The 21,406-nt window shown below is 31.7% G+C and overlaps 2 protein-coding genes across 2 annotated transcripts; one reads left to right on the top strand and one right to left on the bottom strand.

Annotated features, from left to right (window-relative positions):
- Window positions 1–816: 816 nt before the first annotated feature.
- LOC129898661 (aldehyde dehydrogenase) lies at window positions 817–7,546 on the top strand. The gene is made up of 10 exons (XM_055973288.1): window positions 817–1,226; window positions 2,693–2,761; window positions 2,875–2,971; window positions 3,614–3,820; window positions 4,953–5,068; window positions 5,181–5,285; window positions 5,387–5,559; window positions 5,661–5,751; window positions 6,281–6,430; window positions 7,083–7,546. The coding sequence occupies exons 1-10, from the start codon at window positions 1,032–1,034 to the stop codon at window positions 7,311–7,313; spliced, it is 1,434 nt and encodes a 477-aa protein (XP_055829263.1). The 5' UTR covers window positions 817–1,031; the 3' UTR covers window positions 7,314–7,546.
- Window positions 7,547–7,808: 262 nt separating this feature from the next.
- Window positions 7,809–10,832, bottom strand: LOC129898660 (uncharacterized). The gene is made up of 3 exons (XM_055973287.1): window positions 10,608–10,832; window positions 9,455–10,053; window positions 7,809–8,340 (listed from the first exon to the last, which is right to left on the bottom strand). The coding sequence occupies exons 1-3, from the start codon at window positions 10,764–10,766 to the stop codon at window positions 7,899–7,901; spliced, it is 1,200 nt and encodes a 399-aa protein (XP_055829262.1). The 5' UTR covers window positions 10,767–10,832; the 3' UTR covers window positions 7,809–7,898.
- Window positions 10,833–21,406: the final 10,574 nt, after the last annotated feature.

The raw sequence follows: 21,406 nt of genomic DNA, 5'->3' as shown, positions 1-21,406 counted from the left end.
TGGACGAGTAACTAACTTTATTAATCGGCACGCCCCAAAAATTACGAGCGTGAGGATTCTTTTTTTGGTTGGAGCCTGTCAATCACTCTCCTAAACGTCTCCTCCTTTACATATCATAAAAAAAGAATATTTTTATTAATTTATTCTGTAATTATTTTAAATATATTTTATTAATATGCCTATTAAAACTACTAAATAATAATGAAAGAATTTTTCTCAAAATTTTATAATTTAAGAAAAAATAGATTTTTTTTAAAAGTTTGATGAGTAATTTAAAATAATTATTTTAATAATATGAATAAATAATATGACACAAAGAATGTGAAGTAAAAGACCATCGAGATCACGTGCACTCGACACTGTGAACTACAGTCCCTTCTTTTTTTGACCGGACTGCAGGCTTTTCGAATTTCTATTTCAACACATATCTCAAAATATGTGTTATTTTAATTTTTTTCAGCTAAAAATAATACTAAGCTCCGTTTGATTTATAAATTATTTATAAGTTATTTTTTAAGTATTTAATTGATTAATTTAAAATAATTTTATATTTAAAATAAGTCAAAGAAATAATTAAATTTATTTGATTTAACTTATCTAAAAAAATTTATATGCTGAAAATAGCTTATATAAACGGCTTAAAATAAGTTAAATTAAATAAACACTAAATAATATATTTTAAGTATTTATTTATTTACTTACAAATTAGGATCAAACTAATTAATTTTTTCTCATTTTAATTCTATAATTAATTATTATATAAAATAGAAAGTGTTTATGTACGCAAGGAATAGCATTGAGAAAAAAACTATCCTTATTTTGGAAGGAGGGAATACTATTCAACTATTTATACGTCCAAAATTCTCGTCTATAACTATATAATATATAATACTAAAAAGCAAGCAAACAAACACAAAACAAAATCGCCGGCGAAGCATAGGCGAGGAGCAAAAAGTCGTAGACCTAATCAATACACTGATATATATACATATTTGTATAGATATAGAATCAAGGCTGCATATTACAGAGGAATGGCGATTGTTGATGCAGAGGTGATTGTGAAGGAACTGAGAGGGACGTACGAGAGTGGGAAGACGAAGAGTTACGAGTGGAGAGTGTCGCAGCTGAAAGCTTTGTTGAAGATTGGTGAGAATCATGAAAAGGAGATTGCCGATGCTCTTTATTCTGACCTCTCTAAGCCTGAACTCGAAGCCTTTATTCATGAGGTTTATCACTCTTCTCTCTTTTCATTATCCGCCTATCTCTCTCTCTATATGCGCTTTCAGTTAAATTTAAAGTATGTACATATAATTACATAAACAGCAACCAGAGGTGGAGTGTTAAAATTATGTTCATAAACAAGTAAATACACAAAGATGTCGAATCTCTTGTTTTAATATCTGAACAATAAAGTTGAGGATTGATCGGAAATTTTGAGTTTCCAGCAATATGGAACATAAAGTTGGGATTGGAATTATTGCGTGCTTTTATTAAGTATATACTCTGCTTTCACTCCTCTGCTGATTTTGTTTTACAAGCTTATGACTTCTGAATTAATCATTGAATTTTTGCGGACTTATCTTTTTTCTGCCATTGCTGACTTTTATATTTGCTTGAACAATCACATGGAAAGATTTAGTAAAATATTTTCAAAGACTCAAAATTATACGATTTTAGTATTGGTTTAATAATTAAAATTTTTACAGGCTCCTTTTGTTTTTGTTGGGTATTTTTCTGCTTTTAAATCAGTTATGTTGGGTTTTTTGTCTTCCTTTGTTTTTTCTTTCTTCTTAATGAAATAAGGGTACATAACATACTTGAGTATTTTTCGTTGTAGAAGAAAAGTGGTATTTCTTTTTCTGAGTATCAGATTTTAGTTGGATAGTTAGTGCAAAATGAGTTCTCTTCTCTTTTCATGTTTAGTTTTCTGGAATTAAATACGTTTTGACAGTTTAAAAGAGTAATGTTGGCTATTGTGCTTTGCATAGGGTCTTTAGAGTGACAGGCATTAGCAAAATAAAAAGGTCATCATTGTTCCTGATGAAGGTTAACTGGTGGACAATCATGCAATACATGAAACTGTCTTTTATCTTGTGAGGGACTGACAATTTACACCAATAGATAGAGAGAAGAAATATTTGTGACAACTGGTAACAACAAGGACATAGCAGTGCCAAGAAAAATGATTGTCATCAATGGATCAGGAGGACAGTCAGTTAGGCAGCAGATACCAAATACATTATCCTGAAATAAATTTTGTTGTAACACCTTTGATCTTCTGCTATCTACTTAAAGTAAAAATACATTTCACAAACAGGAAATTCTGGTAGCGTACATATTTCTAGCTGTGGCCAATATGATCAATGTGAATGGTCACCGGAAGAATGTGTTGGATGGTTTGACTAAGGTTGCTGTTTTTAAGAGTTTTATGATGATAAAATTGCTCTGGAAATAGTTGTAGTATTGGGAAGGCTCAATTTTAATCTAAACAGTGTTTTTTTGATTAAATTAAATATCTAAGTCCAGTAAAGTTCAGTTACATTGAAGTTTTTGGTGAAATACATTTTTTTATTCTGTTTTGGTAATAGCAGAAATAGTTTTTCGTGAAGATATAGAAGTTCAGGGAAAGGGCTATGTAGTCAAGGAACTTAGCTATGTTGACCCACTTTTCTTTTCTTTTCTTTTAATGCAGATTTCTATGATGAAAACATCGTGTAAGCTTGCATTGAAGGAACTAAAACGGTGGATGAAGCCGGAAAAAGTAATTGTTTACACCTATTTATAGATATACATACTATCTTGGTTACTAATTAATAGAAGCCCACTGATACTAATTAATAGAAGCCCACTGATGCTAACATTTGGAAATTACAGGTCAAAGCTTCATTAACCTCATTTCCATCATCAGCTGAAATAGTTCCAGAACCCCTCGGTGTTGTATTGGTCATATCAGCATGGAACTATCCGTTTTGTATGTGAAAAACTGTCTATTAATCTCCTTCATAAATGCATGTGATTATTGTTCCTCTTATTTTCTCCTTTCAATATATCTTTAAGCAAGTCTCAAGTTAGAAACCAGACTAATCACTTTCCTCTGCAGAAATTTTTGTTGTGTTATAAACCTTTATAATCAAGAATTTTGACGATTCTTAAAAGTAAATACTAATATGGATGAGTAATGTCAATAACTGAGAATGTTAGGATGATTCTTCTTGCTTTTTGTTTTTGCAACTTTAGGTCTGCGTGACTCACAATGCAGAGAGAAACATACCCCTCATTCATTTACACTTATTGTCTGTGTTTGAACTATCTGTCAAGGAAGACTAGGTCATATTTTAGTATAAAATTTTCACTCTGGTCAAACTATTTTCTGTTTTTCCTGAACAAGAAGGCCAAAAACTAAGCAGCTTGCAGTAATGCTTTATCCTTTTCTGATGCTAGCAAGTCTTCCAAGGTGCCTTTGTTCTTGTTGATGGCGAGTTTTCTATTATCCTTTATCAGTAATTTACTAGTAATGTCTGATTGTTTTATGATATTTAGATCAAATGTTACAGTCTGGATGTTAATCAGGTATTGATACTATGTTCTTCCCTCCCCCTTTATTCTATTCCAGTGTTGTCCCTTGACCCAGTGATTGGAGCTATTGCTGCTGGTAATGCTGTAGTTCTGAAACCATCAGAAATAGCCCCAGCTACATCTTCAGTGCTTGCAAAGCTTTTAGGGGAGTATATGGATGTGTCTGCTATTAGAGTTGTAGAAGGCACAGTACCCGAGACAACTGCTCTACTAGAGCAAAAATGGGATAAGATATTTTATACAGGTTTGAAAAACTTCGTTACTGGTCGACTTTATCTCCATGTCATTTATAGAATAAAATATCTGGGATGATTATTTAAAGATGGAGAATGGCCCAAATCTGTAACCATATGTGGTGGCGACATAATTTCTTTTTATCTTTTAGGCTTCGGAGACAACTGAACTGGTTGGTTAACAATGTGTTAATTTTCCCTCAGTTCAATGACCGGTGGTGATATTTTTTGCTTTCAAGTCTTTTATTGTCTAAATAAGACAGGTGGTGTCCTGGCATAACAATATCTTAGGTTTACCTCAAAATACGTTGGTTCATGGGTACTACATTTTAATTATTGAAGGTTCTAAAAGGGGACAGGGTACATATAAAGAATTTATCTCAACATACATGTGATCTCACTGAATTAACACAGACTTATTAAGAACAGAACTCTGTAAGCAAACAATCAATTAAACTAGTTTAGATTATGATTAAGGTACTATTATTAGACTTGCATTAGATTTGGCTTTGTCAGCTTGTATGTCAGTTTGGGGACTAAGTATGAGATTTAGAGAACCTCGAGTTTTAAAGAACCATAATATGTCTTAAAAGACAAATTAGTTAATATTGCCAAGAAATGAACCCCGATTATTCAAAATGGATTTAAAGGATTCATATAGTAGACCTCGACTAGTTTGAAATTGAGTCCTAGTTGATTGGATTGATTGATACTTCACTTATTAACCAACTATATCAGCCTTATGTAGAGAAGGAAGTGTACACATACCCTTCTCCCATGGAAGGGGAAAAAAGACAACACAACTAAGTGAAATTGTGTTACTGTTAGATTTCATTACAATGGGATATCATCTTCTCCATTTCTGATATTCTTACTGGAAATTTGATAAAAAAGAAGAGCATCGAGATTGAGATAGAGATTGATCTGTCAGCCCACCCTTATATGTGAATGTGGGCTTCCGTGCAATAATAAGTCTGATCGACTAAAGTACTACTTGCGGTTAGTTTGGATTGCAAGGTACACATGCATTAGTTATATTGTGATAAAGATACTAACTTTACCAAGTTTTGTTTGCAAGATGTATTTGGTGTTGATAATGATGATAACCAGTGGGTTATGTTAATCAAACAAATAATACTGTAGGAAATGGAAAAGTTGGACGGATTGTGTTGGCTGCTGCTGCAAAGCACTTGACACCTGTGGTTTTGGAGCTAGGTGGTAAATCTCCAGTTGTTGTGGATTCTAACATCGATTACAAGGTAATATTTCTTATTTGCTCACAGTCTCTGAGTTGTTGGAACATATAATGCCAACATTCCTAATAATAAGCTTTCTCGATTTTTCTATTTATCAAATTATTTTTGCTTTAAGGTTGCAGTAAGGCGTATTATTGCTGGCAAGTGGGGCTGTAACAATGGACAAGCGTGCATCTCTCCTGATTATATAATTACTACCAAAGAGAATGTGCCAAAATTGGTGCGTTTTAGGAGACCAAGGAGCTTTTATGTGTGACATTATGCAAAATCTTTTACTCTTTGTTTTTAAATTTTTTCTCTCTTCTGATTCCTCTTCGCCAGCTCGATGCCATGAAACATGAATTGGAGAAATTCTATGGAAAGGATCCACTAAATTCAGGAGATCTATCTCGCATTGTGAATGCTAACCACTTTCATCGACTATCAAAGTTATTGGATGATAATAAGGTTGTCGATAAGGTAGTCCATGGAGGTCAGAGAGATGAAAATAACTTGTAAGTCGACCACACTCTGTCTCCCCTAACCTATTAATTATAAAGATATCTGCTTATGACATGAGAAATCTTTATTATTCATCTTCTTTTCGTCATCTCAGAAGGATATCTCCTACAATTCTTCTGGATGTCCCAGAAGATTCTTTAATCATGAAGGAGGAAATATTTGGTCCTCTACTTCCTATTATCACGGTAAGATCTGCGTTGCCTGTAAAAGGTGACTTGTCTTTTATACATCCCTTTTTGGTAACAAAAGTTCACTGATAACAATGGTCACACAGTTTTGAATTATGACCTAATGAATTAAATTCGTCTACAAGATAGCCATATTTCCTGAACATTTTATTCAATTTCATGTATTTTTGGTACTGAAATTCATCAGCAACAAAACTGCTTCGATAACTATGAAAGTCTATTGCCCTTACTTTAATCGAACCAGCCTAAATGAGGATAATCTCTTTTGGCAGTTCAATCCTCATGGAAATTATTATGTCATTTCTACCCATATACAACAAAATACAGCATAGAAGTTTTAAACCATAGGCCATTTGTGAAAGCTTAAGAGAAACTTTAAGTTTAGAATGACCAAGTTTTAACTTTTGTTGGATTAACAAAGCTCAAGCAGGAGAGCTGCAGAAAATTCTGTTTATAGTCTGTTGACAGTACTTTTTGCCTTGGTGAAATTCTCGGCTTGAGTAAGTCTTGCTTTTCTTTTGTGAAGGTCAATAAAGTGGAGGACTCTATACAGTTCATTAATGCCAGAGAAAAGCCACTTGCAGCATATCTGTTTACAAGCAACAAGAAACTGGAGGAGGAGTTCGTCATGAATATATCAGCAGGGGGTCTGCTTATCAATGACACCACTTTACAAGTAATTCAATCTTTGCTTACTAACCAAATTTTCTTAATTGACTTGTGCTAACATGACTTAAATTTCTTGTTTATCTGCTTATGAGACGTGCACTGAAATCATCACATTAATATACTTTAAGTCTTCATGCTGATCTCAAGCTTTCTTAGACTATTATATTTTACAAGCAAATGTGAAATTGTGGATAGGTATCTTTCGATAGAGTTGGGGAACTTGGAGAAGATTCAAAGTGATAATTCGTAAGATTATTCCTAGTGGAGATTCAATTAAGATTTTTTGAAGTTGATAGTGAAATAGGAATACAATGTCTGAAGGTTTAATCTTAAAGCATTACTTCAGAGGGATAGAGAAAACTATTTTCAAAAGAGATTCTTGGGAACTAGAAAAAGTAGCAAAGGTAAAAGTAATTTGTGTGTCAACATGTACTGTTCAAGTATATCTTAATTACTTGTGGACTTCAAATTGTTATCGAGAATGAAGATAGAGTATCTGAAGATTTCTTAATTACGAATGCTAAGGAGTATCTAAACTGAACGAGAAATTTTGCATGTTAAATGTACATGCTGCTGCTGAATTTTGTTTTATCTAATTCTTGTATATATGCAATGCACTTCTCAAATCTATTGATGAACTGTATATTTGTATCATGCAGGTTGCACTTTCCACTCTTCCATTTGGAGGAGTCGGGGAAAGTGGAATGGGTTCATGTCATGGTAAATTCTCGTTCGATTCTTTCAGCCACAAGAAGGCAGTTCTGCGTCGCAGTTTTGCTGGGGATGTAGCTGCAAGATATCCACCTTATACACCTGGCAAGGCGCGATTTCTCAAAGCCCTGTTAAATGGCGATATACTCGGGCTCATTCGTGCATTGATTGGGTGGTAAAAGTTTCATTTAAAATTTGAAGCTGGGATTTCTGCTGTGAACCCACTATTAAAAGTAGTTGATCAGAGCGTTTCTACCCTAGAGGCAGAAATTACCTTCACATTTTCAAGTCACATCTTTTATAAAGTGCATATTTTCTGACGTTACTATAAATTTGTTTTTTCTTGTATAAATGTTAAACATTATCTAATTATTATTATTAATAATAGAATTTTACGAGTAATTCCATTTTTTGTTATTCTGTATTGACACTACTAAATATGATCAATGCTCGGATTCCAAATCAGCTACATATTGTGGTTAATCAACTAATGCTTTTCGAGGAGTGGGCTAATGCAAGTTGGCTATCGGGATTAACTTCGAATCGAATATTTTATCGGTTTTTGACCTGCCCATATCCGATTTTGCCACTCCTAGTCGGGACTCTTGAATATTTGGTGATAAATGGTTAAAAATGAACTAGTTCAGTAAATGAAACATACGCATATCTAGTTGATAGACAACAACCGGCATCGCTCTATAATACTCTGTTTTTGCTAGCTGTGGCACAACTAATAAGCAGATAAAATGACCAAATCAGTTCTCTCAACAACAATCTTGTAAAATCCTGACTACATCAGACCTTTGTTCATCAGCAATTTCAGTTGGAAATGCTACTAAGAAAGTGACAATCAAGTTCCCTCTGATTCCTTCCTCTTTGGGTTTAGGCATCCCTTGTCCTGCTATAATCTTTTCATAACCAGGACATATAATATCATCAATTGTTAAACTCATCTTCTCCCCACTCAACAATGGTATGGAAATAGTGCAACCTGTAAGAGCTTTTACCAATGGGATTTCTACTGCCAACTCCAAATTGTCGCCGTCTCTCTTGAATAGAGGGTGTCGTTTCTCCGCGAGCACGAAGATTACATCTGCTGCTGTAGTTCCTGGCCTCTCATTACCCTTGCCTTCAAATGTTATTTTTGTCCCTTTTGTCCATCCTGGCTTCACTTTGATTGTTAGTACTTCCTCTTCTTCAGTTAACCTGTAAGAAGAGAAAAGATGATACATATAATAGTAAGCATATGCTTCTATCTTTGAGGCTAGTTAATGTGAAAAATGGAATTAAATAAGTAGTACTCTTTCATTTCTACTTTGTTTGATACTATTTATTTATAGTCTAGAAAAAGAATGATACATTTAATTTTATTTTTTTTGAGAAATGGTTGTCAATATCTACCATTCGACAATTTAGTTTACCAAATATGATCAAAGTATACACTACACATACACTCGGTTAAATATTATACGTGTATATGCATGGATATTATATGTATAAATATGTACATTTATGTATAGTATATGTATACTAATTAGTATAAAGAATACACTATCTATACAACATGTACGTATTTTTGTAAATAAGTAGTACTCTTTCATTTCTACTTTGTTTGACACTATTTATTTATAGTCTGATAGAAAAAGAATGATACATTTAATTATTTTTTTTTTGAGAAATGGTTGTCAATATATATCATTCGACAATTTAGTTTACCAAATATGATCAAAGTATACACTACACATACACTCGGTTAAATATGATACGTGTATATGCATGGATATTATATGTATAAATATGTACATTTATGTATAGTATATGTATACTATTTAGTATAAAGAATACACTACCTATACAACATGTACGTATTTTTGTAAACTAGATGATCCAAAAGTACCGGACTGTAATTTTTTTTTCTTTTTTGATGAGAAACTTTTATAGTCAAACAAGTGTTCTGAAATATTTGAAGGTCACAAGGTTCAAAAGCCTTATAGCCACACAAATGTTAGTAGAAAAATATTCCCGGGTCACTTTTTGCCCTACCTTTGAAAGATAGTCATTGTCATTAAGCTTTAAATTCCATAGGTGAAACCCCATGACAATATTATGGAGATCACGGAGTTACACTTTGTGAAATTTGAAGCTTCATGAAAATAGTTGTTTTCTAACTACATGAACTGAGAAGTGTCTATTTGTGAATTTTACCTCTGATATAAGTCAAACTATGCCAAACAAATTAAAATACGGAGTAACTAATTTTAATTAAAAAGGTAATATCTACAAGCTAAGTTCGAAAAATAAAAGAGTAGTAAACCCTTACCCATTATCTGTCATTGCATCTCTTGTGACTTTCATCTTCTTAACACACCCAAAGCACAACTCCTCTAAGGTGCACTCGAGTGTCTTTTCCGTTGGTGGTGGCTTTACCAATCCAGTCGAGTTGGAAAACATTATTGGAGTTGAGCTCTTCCGGCTCGCATTACGGGAAAACGAGGCCGGTAATGTTGTTGAGGGTGCAGAAGCGGGATCCGCTTCCGCACCATTACCATTCCTTGGGCTCACGCTCCACGAAAAGGATTTTGGAGCTGCATGAGTAGTCATGTCAACATGACTAGCATTACATGATAGTGTGCTCGCTAATGCTGCTCCGCTGCTATCACCACCACCATTATTGCCATTATTCGAATGAACAAGGTTGTGATTTTTTACGCTTGTGGTCCGAAAAATTCGAGAAATTGTCCGTGAGAGTCTAGATGGGCTAGTGCTTCTTGAATGAGGAGGACTTGAAATGGGAGAACTTGTGTAGTAGTAATGTTCGTTGCTTTTGTTTTTATTATTAAGTCTTTCTTCATTGTGCTTATATCTAAATTCTTCAACATCATCTATGGCTTCATCAACAATACTTTTCTTTACACTAACCTGCAATTTGATTATTAAAAAAACATATGTTAACATCTGCATGTAATGCAATGCAACGCAATGCAATATAAGAGATGGATGCTACATAGACTCAACGAGATTAACTGTGTGTATATTTAAAAGCTTTACTAAAATTTCAACAAATATTAGATTTTACACCTATAATTACAAAACCGCAAAGGGTCCAATGATGAGAACGTACAATTCATCAAATTTAAATCGTGAAGCATACTTGGATGCATTCATGTATCAAAAACAAAAAAATTTTCATGTGATAATTAGGATTTTTTCAAACATATGAAAAAAATCAAATTATTATTTTTTATTTAACAGTATTATCTATCTTGATTTCATATGTCTAATTTATGTTTCTAAAAAAATGATTAGAACCATCATTTTCCAATTCTTAAACCAAAAAAAAAAAAGATTTTCCTAGCCATCTTTTTAAAACTTTGAGAAATTAACATCCATGGTGTTTACATTCTTTTCAACCTTGACAATTTGAATTGAAAATAGTAAATGGTATATATATATATATAATAATAATAATATACCTTGTGATGATTATGTTGGAGGATATTGGATTTGGGCTTTTGATGTGTTTTCTTGTTAGGAGATAAAATGGAGACGAATGATTTGCAAACTTTACAAACACTTCCAAAGCCAAAATCGCTGCAAAACTCATGAGATGTGGCCCGTGAATGATCTGCCATGGAACAAACACACAAAAAATAATTGGAAAAAAAAAAGAAAGAAGAAGAAAGAAATTACACAGAGAAAGATAGAGAGAGAAAGTGAGATTAATTAATTAGTTGAAGTCTAATTTTAGAACGAATGGTTGGTCAAAAATATACTAGCGTTTTAATAGCTATGATTGGTTGAAGATAAATTTTCCTTATTTTGATAAGTATAGTTTATGCTTAAGTGTTTACAACCAATCTATTTAACCATAAAAGACAATTTAGTAGACTTCTTTCTTTTTAATTTCCGGCCCTTCCTCATCATGATTGTTTACCATTTGCGTAATTAAATATTAAATAGCAAAGTTAATTATACAAGATTAATATTTTTTTAAATTTTTATATCTATTTAAATAAATAAATATTAAATGGCAAAGTTATTACCATATGCCTAATTAATTACTTAGAAGCACGTTTTATGGTGTTCCCTATGCCTTACCATCTGCAATCTTTTTTCTTTCAATGTCCATATATCACTTATTTTTATTTTATTTTTATTCCCATATTCATTTCAATTTAGCAATCTTTTTGCATGATTGAAGGAGTAATTTTTGTGATTCATCTTCATCAAGTATTTTTAAAGTTTTTATACACCGGAATAAGTATACACTTGGATAATTGGATACGAACAATGTGTTTTGCTCTGTTTTTTCAATTCTAATATATCATATCTTTGTTCAACAACAAGATATTCATAAGTCAAAGGTATTCAAATTATCGTGTTCATATGCTAAATTGATATACTTTACCTTTGTTTGATAAATTAATACATTAAGTTCTATAATAGTAATACATTTAAGTTATACAAAGACTTGTATTCAATTGAAATAAAGTATTCATCTGCTCACTGTATATCTATATCCATAATGTAAAAAATGACAATGGTTTGTGTCCTTGAAATACTTTACTACATTAAGTTATATAATTCGTTTATACATTTAAAATCAAAGTATTCACATGTTAATTGTATATAGGTATTCATAATGTACATGTATTCAAATGGGAAATGTTCACATGATTATCTGTTATTATTATCCCGTCGGATATTTTAATACATTAAGTTATACAATGATTTGTGTTCTTGATATATTTTAATACATTAATTTATATAATACTTGTATTCGTTTGAAATCAAATTATTCATGATAATGTATCACCGAATGATGCAACCAAAAAACAAAAAAAATCTGTCACAAAGTAATATAATCAATCGAGTACAATTTTATTTTTGAAAATAATGATAAGTTGAATAAACAATAATGGATATAATAGAAACGGTGATTACCTATACTAATCTTGAATAAATAACAATGGATATAATATAAACAATGACTACCTATATAGATCTTGAATAACAACAACGGAGACAAAATAGAAAAAGATATGTATCCCAAAATTTTCATAATAGTAGTTGGAATCTAATGAAATCTGCCTTTTTAATAGGTAAATTAATAGTTGTTAATTAAATAATGGTAAGTTGAGGGTTTTATGAACCCTAATTAAAGGGTTGTCTATTATAGTATCTGAGTTTACCTTATTTAGTGGATTACAATTAAAATTAGATTAATATATAAATAAAGAAAAAAAAAATACAAAACATACAGCGAAAATTTGTTATAAAATATAGTTATTTTTAGTAAATACCATACTTATAGCTATTCAAATTCAATAACCCTATAACTATAGCTATTTATGCAAATTTCTCTTTTTTTAATCAAAATTTTGATTATATATAAATATATATATATTTTACTTTAAAGAGAATCCTTAATAAAAGATGATGGTATTTTGCTCTTTTTAACTTTTAGATGTGTTATATGAAGGGTGGTAAGTGTTTTTTTATATGGTTAAAATGGTTATATTTTTTTCAAAGTTATACCTAGTGTTGTTTGAAAAAAGGATGAATCTCATCTTACTATTATGAATGAAATTTGGTTGAAAACTTATCAAGTTTGGGGTGGGGGGGGGGGGGGTTGTGTGGTTGTTCACACCAAATCAAGATTTTTTTTCTTTTTTACGAATCTAAAGATATTTATTAAGTGTGATTTTTCTCATTATTTTAGTATTATTTTTTTAAAAAAAATAAATGAAAACTTCACTTTCATGTCAACCACTACTGCCGCATACTTAAACAATAATTTGCCGCCCAACCATTAACAACAATTGTTACCATTAGCGAATCATGACAAATATATAACAATAATTATGAATATTTGTAATATATTGAATTGACAAGAAAGGAATATGGTATTACAATTTACAAATTAATTTAAAAAACGATTATTCAGGAGGTTATTGAATAATTATCCTCCAATAATTATGATATACAAATTTATCTACACACAAATATATAAAATAAAGCAATTAGTTTGCAACAAATATAGCATGTTTTTATTTGCATAAAAAATAGTCAAAAGCCATTGAAAGTATACACTGACTATACATTATGATGCACTCAAAAAATTGAATATAAATTGTATATACATGAGATATATACTGACTATAATTATGATACACTCATAAAGCTTAATATAACTTAACTATACATGAAGTATACAGACTATCCAATCCAGACCAACTCTTCTCTAAACAGTCCTAAATTTTAAATATGAAATCCTCTCGAAATAATTCACGTTTTGTGGTACGTCGAATTTTAAAGAAAAAGGGTAAGCAACAAAGAAGAAGGAGGAAGGAGGATGAAGAAGAAGAAGAGAAAGGCTGCGTATGATCATTTTTTTGATAAATAATATGGACGAATGATCATTTTCTCTTATTTGTATAAATTGGATTAAGTAAATTGTAATTAAATTAAAGTTATGAGTTGACATTCTGCATAATTAGCCCTTATTTATAAGGCAACAAGAGTTGGACGAACACAACATCTACAAGTTATACCAAAACTAGTATAAATTGTATATATATGTCTTAACTTATACTCTCATTATTAAGTAAACTTTACCTAAATCCCATAATGGAAAAGTCTAGTTACTATACATCCCTCATTGTATCAAAATTACCCAATTTCCCTTTTTTTTTCAATTTTTCTGATACATTAGTTATGTATCTGATACATCAATTTAGCTGTAGAATAATTAATGAAGATGATCTATTTATGGATAGTATCTTAATATAAGGTATGATTAGTTATTTAAATCAATTACTGATCTAATTAATGAGATTAATTTGGTTTAAAAAAATAACGGTTGTGTACATGAAGATTCAAGCCCAAAAACAGAGCATAAATTCAAACCAAATTCGATTTCAATTTTTTTTCAGTTTTGCTGATACATAAGTTATGTATCTGATACATCAACTTTAGCTGTAAAGTAGTTAATGCACATCATCTATTTATGGATAGTAGATTGAGATAAGGTATGATTGACTCTTTAAATCAATTACTGATCTAATTAATGAGATTAATTGGTTAAAGAAGGCGACAGTTATGTACATGAAGTTTCAAGCCAAAAAACAGAGCATCGACTCTAAGGAAAACAACAGAGCATCAATTCAAAATAAAATTCGCGTTTCATCAATTAATCGATGATTCAAAATCATCAAGAAAATTAGCCTTATATGTCGTGCCAAATCTCAATAGGTGGGATGAGATCTTCTTGATGACGTATTTCATTCCCTGCATTGACATGAAAAATGGTTAAATACAACTTGAATTTTATACATAAATACGATGTATCATATGCATTAAAATATTTGATACATGAGATTCTGATACATACAGAAGATGTATCAGAAGTAGTAACGCTTTATAAATTATAATCTGATACATAAATATAGATGTATCAGAATTATTAAAACTTGATACAATAAAAACTGACACTTAAACACGATATATCAGAAGTAGTAAATCTCCAAAAAATAGCATTTAAAAAACACACTATGTATCAGAAGAGTTAGCGCTTGATACATGATAAGCTGATACATAAACGATATGTATCAGAATCAAAAAACCTTCATAAAAACTTCATTAAAAAAAAACCTTAATTGAACCCATATCTTTGGGAGATTAGGGCGTGTTGTAACCTATTCAATCTTGTTGTCTAGTTCTTTGGGTGCATGTTTAACTGGAGCTTTCGACTTTAATTTCTCACGTAGCTTATCCATTACTGCTGGATCGTTACGATGTTTGGATGTAACCTCGTCGTAACCTTCCCAAGATGAATCAGAATCAGGTGAAATAAGAATTCCTTGATTTTTATTCGACTGTTTGAGACCATGAACGGATTCCATATGCATCATTGAAGATATGAGTTACAAAAACAGAAAGATTTACAGAAGAAAGCAAATGATATCAATTTTAGAAGATTTTTCAAAGATTTACAAAAGAAATCAAACGATACAAATTTTAGGAGAAATCAGATTGAATGAGGATGAAGTGAGATACTGAGATTCCATATAAGGAAAAATTAAAATATACCTTAGTTAGAACCTTGAAATTGAGTAACAGATGTACTCATAAATTCAAAATCTCAAAAACTGATGAAGAGGAGCGAATTAGGGCGAGAATTTAGGGAGGAAGAGTGATGTATCAGTGAGGGAGAGAGAGTTAAAGGAAAAAGAGAGATTTTGGAAATTTTTTGGTATAATATATATATATATTTGTATGTTAATATATTGTATATATAAATTATACATATTTTATACAAAATTAATATATATTTTTGATATATTTAGCTAGCAAAGGTAATTATTATCGACCAATCGATTAAATGTGTAACTTGCCTGAGTTCCAAAGTTAGGACTCTTATGGGAAAAAAGTTTGGGCCCTTCATCGATAACACATCAGTCCAATAAAGTCCATATTAAATAAAATTAATTCTTTATTTCTCTTATAATTTTTAGTTAATATGTAATGTATATTCAATGTATAATCAGTATGTATATTAATTATATATTGAGTATATATCAACTACGTTTATACATAAGGAATATCTGCATGTACGACATTTTTAACAGACACCAGAGGAACTAACAAAAAAGTGGGTACATCAAATGTTGTCTTCTTTGTCCCTTCCTTTGCCAAAGCATCTGCAACTTTGTTTTGTTCTCTAAATACATGGGACAAGTTGGTGACTTTCAGCTTCATCATCAAGTACCTGCACTAACAATTAGATTATCATAGAGAAAAATTTGATTTTCTAGCATATAATGTCAGTTGAGTAGGGTGTATTGACTAATAAGTATGTTAAAATTCTATTGTCCATCTTTGGAACATTATTGGGCCTTATTGCTTTCAAAATTTAAAAGCCCATTCCCATTGTCCATTCAGTTTAATAAAGCCCATGGACTTCAAATGCTGAACTGATTTTAGACGGCAATTTTCAGAAACTTACTTTTTTCTTTTATTTTCTTCACTTGTAAACTGTAAGTCCCATTTTTGTCCTCCTTAAAATTCCTTTTCGATCTCTCATAGTTCATATCATTTTTACGAATAAACTTTTAATTATTATTGAGTAAAATGTACTATAGAAAGAACATACATGTATTTATTATCAACCAAGTAATATCAACCAAGTAAAATGGTTGTCCACTTAAAATGGTGGATAATCCATTTACTTTTTAAGTGGGTAAAATGTCCATTAATATTTTCCTCCACTTGTAAATATGACTATAAATATAGCTTTAAACTTCAATGTAAAAACACACAAACACATAACAAAAGAATTACTATTACTCTCTCTATATTACTACTCTCTCTATTAATACTTTCTATATACATATTCTCTTGTTCTTCTTCCTTTATAAAATTGTCAAGTTAGTTAATTCATAACACGTTATCAGCACGAAGCTCTAATTTTTCAGAAAATTAACTTCTATATCAGGTATATCTACTAAAGAAATTTAATTTTTAAGTTATCTTTGTTACTTTCAAATTAATTTTCATCATGTCAAACTTGTCAAAATTGGAATTTGTGGCACTTGATATTTCTGGTAAAAATTATTTGTCATGGGTACTTGATGCTGAAATTCACCTTACCGCTAAGGGTCTTGGTGATGCTATAATTGAAGGAAATACAGCATCAAGTCAGGATAAAGCAAAGGCTATGATTTTCCTTCGTCATCATCTAGATGAAAGCCTAAAAATGGAATACTTGACAGTGAAAGATCCACTTGAATTGTGGAAAGACTTAAAAGGGAGGTATGACCACCTCAGGGCAACGGTATTGCCAAGGGCTCGTTATGAGTGGATGCACTTACGGTTTCAAGATTTTAAAACCGTAATTGAGTATAATTCTGCTGTATTTAGAATAACTTCCCAATTAAAATTATGTGGGGAAAATATAAATGATGAGGACATGTTAGAAAAGACACTAACTACTTTTCATGCCTCTAATGTAATATTACAGCAGCAATACCGTGAAAAGGGTTTTAAAAAATACTCTGAATTGATATCATGCCTTCTGGTGGCTGAACAACATAATGCCCTTTTAATGAAAAATCATGAAGCCCGTCCCACTGGAACTGCTCCGTTACCGGAGGCAAATATGGTAAAAGCACATGGTCAGTCTGAAAGAAGACATAATAAATATCAAGGTCATAATAATGTGCGTGGGCGTGGCAATGGCAGAGGACGATATAATAATCGTCGTGGTGGTGGTCAACATAAAAGGGAGAACAATATCAGTTCTCAAAATGGCCCTTCAAAAAGTAACTGTCATCGTTGTGGCATGAAAGGCCACTGGAAAAATGAATGTCGGACGCCTGAGCATTTTGTAAGACTTTATCAAAATTCTTTTAAAAGAAAGGCTAATAGAGGTGGTGCCTCTTCTTCTAATGCTCGGATAGAGTCACACTTGGCGTTCGAAAATAATGTTGAGGCAAGGCCTTTGAATAATGATAATATTGAAGCAAATATGGCCTTAAGGGATAATGATTTTAATGACCTCAATGATATTACTCATTTGGAGGTTGAAGATTTTTTTAAGGATTTTAATTGATGTTTAATTTCATGTTTTTCAATATGTTATCATGTACTTTGAATTATTGTGTTTTTACGTTTATGTATTTGAAGAAAAAATAATAATAATCAAGGTTACATTTTTATGATAATTGTATATTATTTATTACATTGTGCTATTTTACAATGTTGTAATTAATTACTATTAGTGTGCTATTATTTAATCTTAATATCATATTGTTACTAAAAATAATATTCGCTTTATTTAATGTCATTATAATAACTATTTATTCTTGTTAATGTTTTAGACATTAATAATATATAATGATTGTATTATTTTTGTCAATAAACAAATTATCTATACATGATGAATAATATTATATTAATGTTTTATAATATTTTATATTTGTTTTTAATACTTGTGTATAATATTTATTTAAGGTTAATAAGTATACAATTCCATAAACTAAATTATTGTAACATTCATCATAATTGAATCATATAATTTTTTAAATTCTAAATTACCATAATTTAACTTTTAAAAAAAAAAGGGACTTATGTTTTTCTAGCAAAATTGTTACTTATTTTATTTCTTACAATGCATTTTTATTTTATGAAGATAAATAAATTTATCAGTATTCAATTGGATTCAAGATGAATAATGGAGATATGTGCATTTTGGATAGTGCCACAACTCATACGATATTAAAAGAAAAGAAATATTTTTGTCATTTGATTATGAAAAAGGCCTATGTCAATACAATATCTGGTAGTACAAAATTAATTGAAGGCTCTGGAAAAGCAGTCTTATTACTACCTGGAGGAACGATATTGGTAATTGATAATGCATTATATTGTAGTAAGTCTCAAAGAAACTTGTTAAGTTTCAAGGTTATTCGCCAAAATGGCTATCATATTGAGACTGCAAATGAAGGAAAGGTTGAATACCTTTATATTACTACAATAAATATGGAGAAGAAAATTGTGCACGAAAAATTACCTGCACTTTCTTCTGGGTTGTACCATACAAATATTGGTACTGTTGAATCACATGCCATTGTAAACAAAAGGTTTACTGATTCTAATGATTTTATCATTTGGCATGACCGGTTGGGCCATCCCGGTTATAATATGATGCGCAGAATTATTGAGAATTCACATGGACACACTTTGAAGAATCAGAAAATTCTTCAATCTAAGGAATTCTCTTGTGTTGCTTGTTCCCAAGGAAAACTGATTATCAAACCATCAGCAACTAAGGTTGGGATTGAATCCCCTGCGTTTCTGGAACGTATACAAGGTGATATATGTGGGCCAATTCACCCTTCATGTGGACCATTTAAATATTATATGGTCTTGATAGATGCATCTACAAGATGGTCACATGTGTGCTTATTATCAACTCGCAACATGGCTTTTGCGAGATTGTTAGCTCAAATTATAAGGTTAAGAGCACAATTTCCAGATTATGCAATAAAGACAATTCGTCTTGATAATGCTGGTGAATTCACATCTCAATCATTTAATGATTATTGTATGTCGATTGGAATAAAAGTTGAGCATCCGGTCGCTCATGTACATACACAAAATGGTCTAGCGGAATCATTGATTAAACGCTTCCAATGGATAGCTAGACCATTGCTAATGAGGACAAAACTTCCTATTTCAGTATGGGGGCATGCTATTTTGCATGCAGCAGCACTTGTGCGCGTAAGGCCAACAAATTATCATGAATTTTCCCCATTACAGTTGGCGTTTGGAAGGGAGCCAAATATATCCCATCTTAGAATATTTGGGTGTGCGGTATATGTCCCAATTGCTCCACCGCATCGCACAAAGATGGGTCCCCAAAGAAGGTTGGGAATATATGTTGGGTATGAATCTCCTTCTATTATAAAGTATCTGGAACCTATGACTGGAGATTTATTTACGGCAAGATTCGCTGATTGTCATTTTGATGAATCAGTATACCCAACATTAGGGGGAGAACATAAGCAGATGAAAAATGAGATAGATTGGAATTCATTGTCACTATCTCATTTAGATCCTCGAATAAATCAATGTGAGCAAGAAGTTCAAAAGATGATTTATTTGCAGAATATTGCAAATCAACTGCCGGATGCATTTACTAACCTTCCACGGGTTACTAAATCGCATATCCCAGCTGCTAATGCTCAAGTTCGAGTTGATGTCCCGGTAGGACAACTTGTTCAGGCAAATGAGTCTAGACCACGCTTAAAACGTGGAAGACCATTTGGTTCCAAAGATAAAAATCCTCGGAAAAGGAAAGGAATAAATGATCAAGAAGATCATAATTTGGAGGCGAGTGCTCAAGAAGAGCCCAGAGACACAACAAATGGTGATACCACCGAGGAGGTCCAAGTACCTGAAAATAATGAGAATGAAGAAATCTCAATAAGTTATGTCTCGACAGGAAAACGGTGGAGCCGAAATAATATTGTGGTCGATAATATTTTTGCTTATAATGTTGCCATTGAAATAATGCAACAAGATAAGGATCTTGAACCAAAATCTGTCGATGAATGCAGACAGAGAAATGATTGGCCAAGATGGAAGGATGCAATTCAAGCAGAGTTAACTTCACTTGAAAAACGTGAAGTTTTCGGATCAATAGTTCGAACACCTGAAGGTGTCAAGCCAGTAGGGCACAAATGGGTTTTTGTGCGTAAACGAAATGAAAAGGGTGAAGTCGTAAGATATAAAGCACGACTTGTAGCCCAAGGTTTTTCGCAAAGACCTGGCATTGACTATATGGAAACATATTCCCCTGTTGTGGATGCAATTACTTTCAGGTATCTAATGAATTTGGCAGTTCATGAAAAGCTTGAAATGCAGTTAATGGACGTGGTCACTGCCTATTTATATGGCTCATTGGACCACGACATTTTTATGAAAATTCCCGAAGGGTTCAAAGTGCCTGAAGCATACAAGGATTCTCGAGAAAATTGCTCAATAAAACTTCAAAAATCCTTGTACGGGTTGAAACAATCAGGGCGAATGTGGTACAATCGTCTTAGCGAATATTTGCTAAAAGAAGGATATAAAAATGATCCAATTTGCCCTTGTGTCTTTATGAGAAGGTCTGGATCTGAATTTGTCATAATAGCAGTATATGTTGATGATTTAAATATTATTGGAACTCCAGAAGAACTTTCAAAGGCAGTAAAATGCCTGAAAAAAGAGTTTGAAATGAAAGATCTTGGAAAGACAAAATTTTGTCTTGGTCTACAAATTGAACATTTTACAAATGGGATATTTGTCCATCAGTCAACATATACTGAAAATATTTTAAAGAGATTTTATATGGATAAAGCACACCCATTGAGTACTCCAATGGTTGTGAGATCTCTTGATATTAATACAGATCCGTTTCGGCCTTATGAAAATGATGAAGAACTTATTGGTGCTGAAATACCATACCTTAGTGCAATTGGTGCATTAATGTATCTTGCCAACAATTCTAGACCAGATATAGCTTTCTCAGTAAACTTGTTGGCAAGATTTAGTTCTTCACCAACACGCAGACACTGGAATGGAATTAAGCATATATTCAGATACCTTCGAGGTACCATTGATATGGGATTGTTTTACTCAAATGATTCCACGTCACAATTGATTGGTTATGCAGATGCGGGATATTTATCTGATCCCCATAAAGGTCGATCGCAAACAGGCTATT

This window comes from Solanum dulcamara, chromosome 8, assembly GCF_947179165.1.
Source record: "Solanum dulcamara chromosome 8, daSolDulc1.2, whole genome shotgun sequence".
Lineage (NCBI taxonomy): Eukaryota > Viridiplantae > Streptophyta > Magnoliopsida > Solanales > Solanaceae > Solanum > Solanum dulcamara.
The sequence above is the reverse complement of the archived record's forward strand: the minus strand, read 5'-3'. Positions and strand labels throughout refer to the sequence as shown.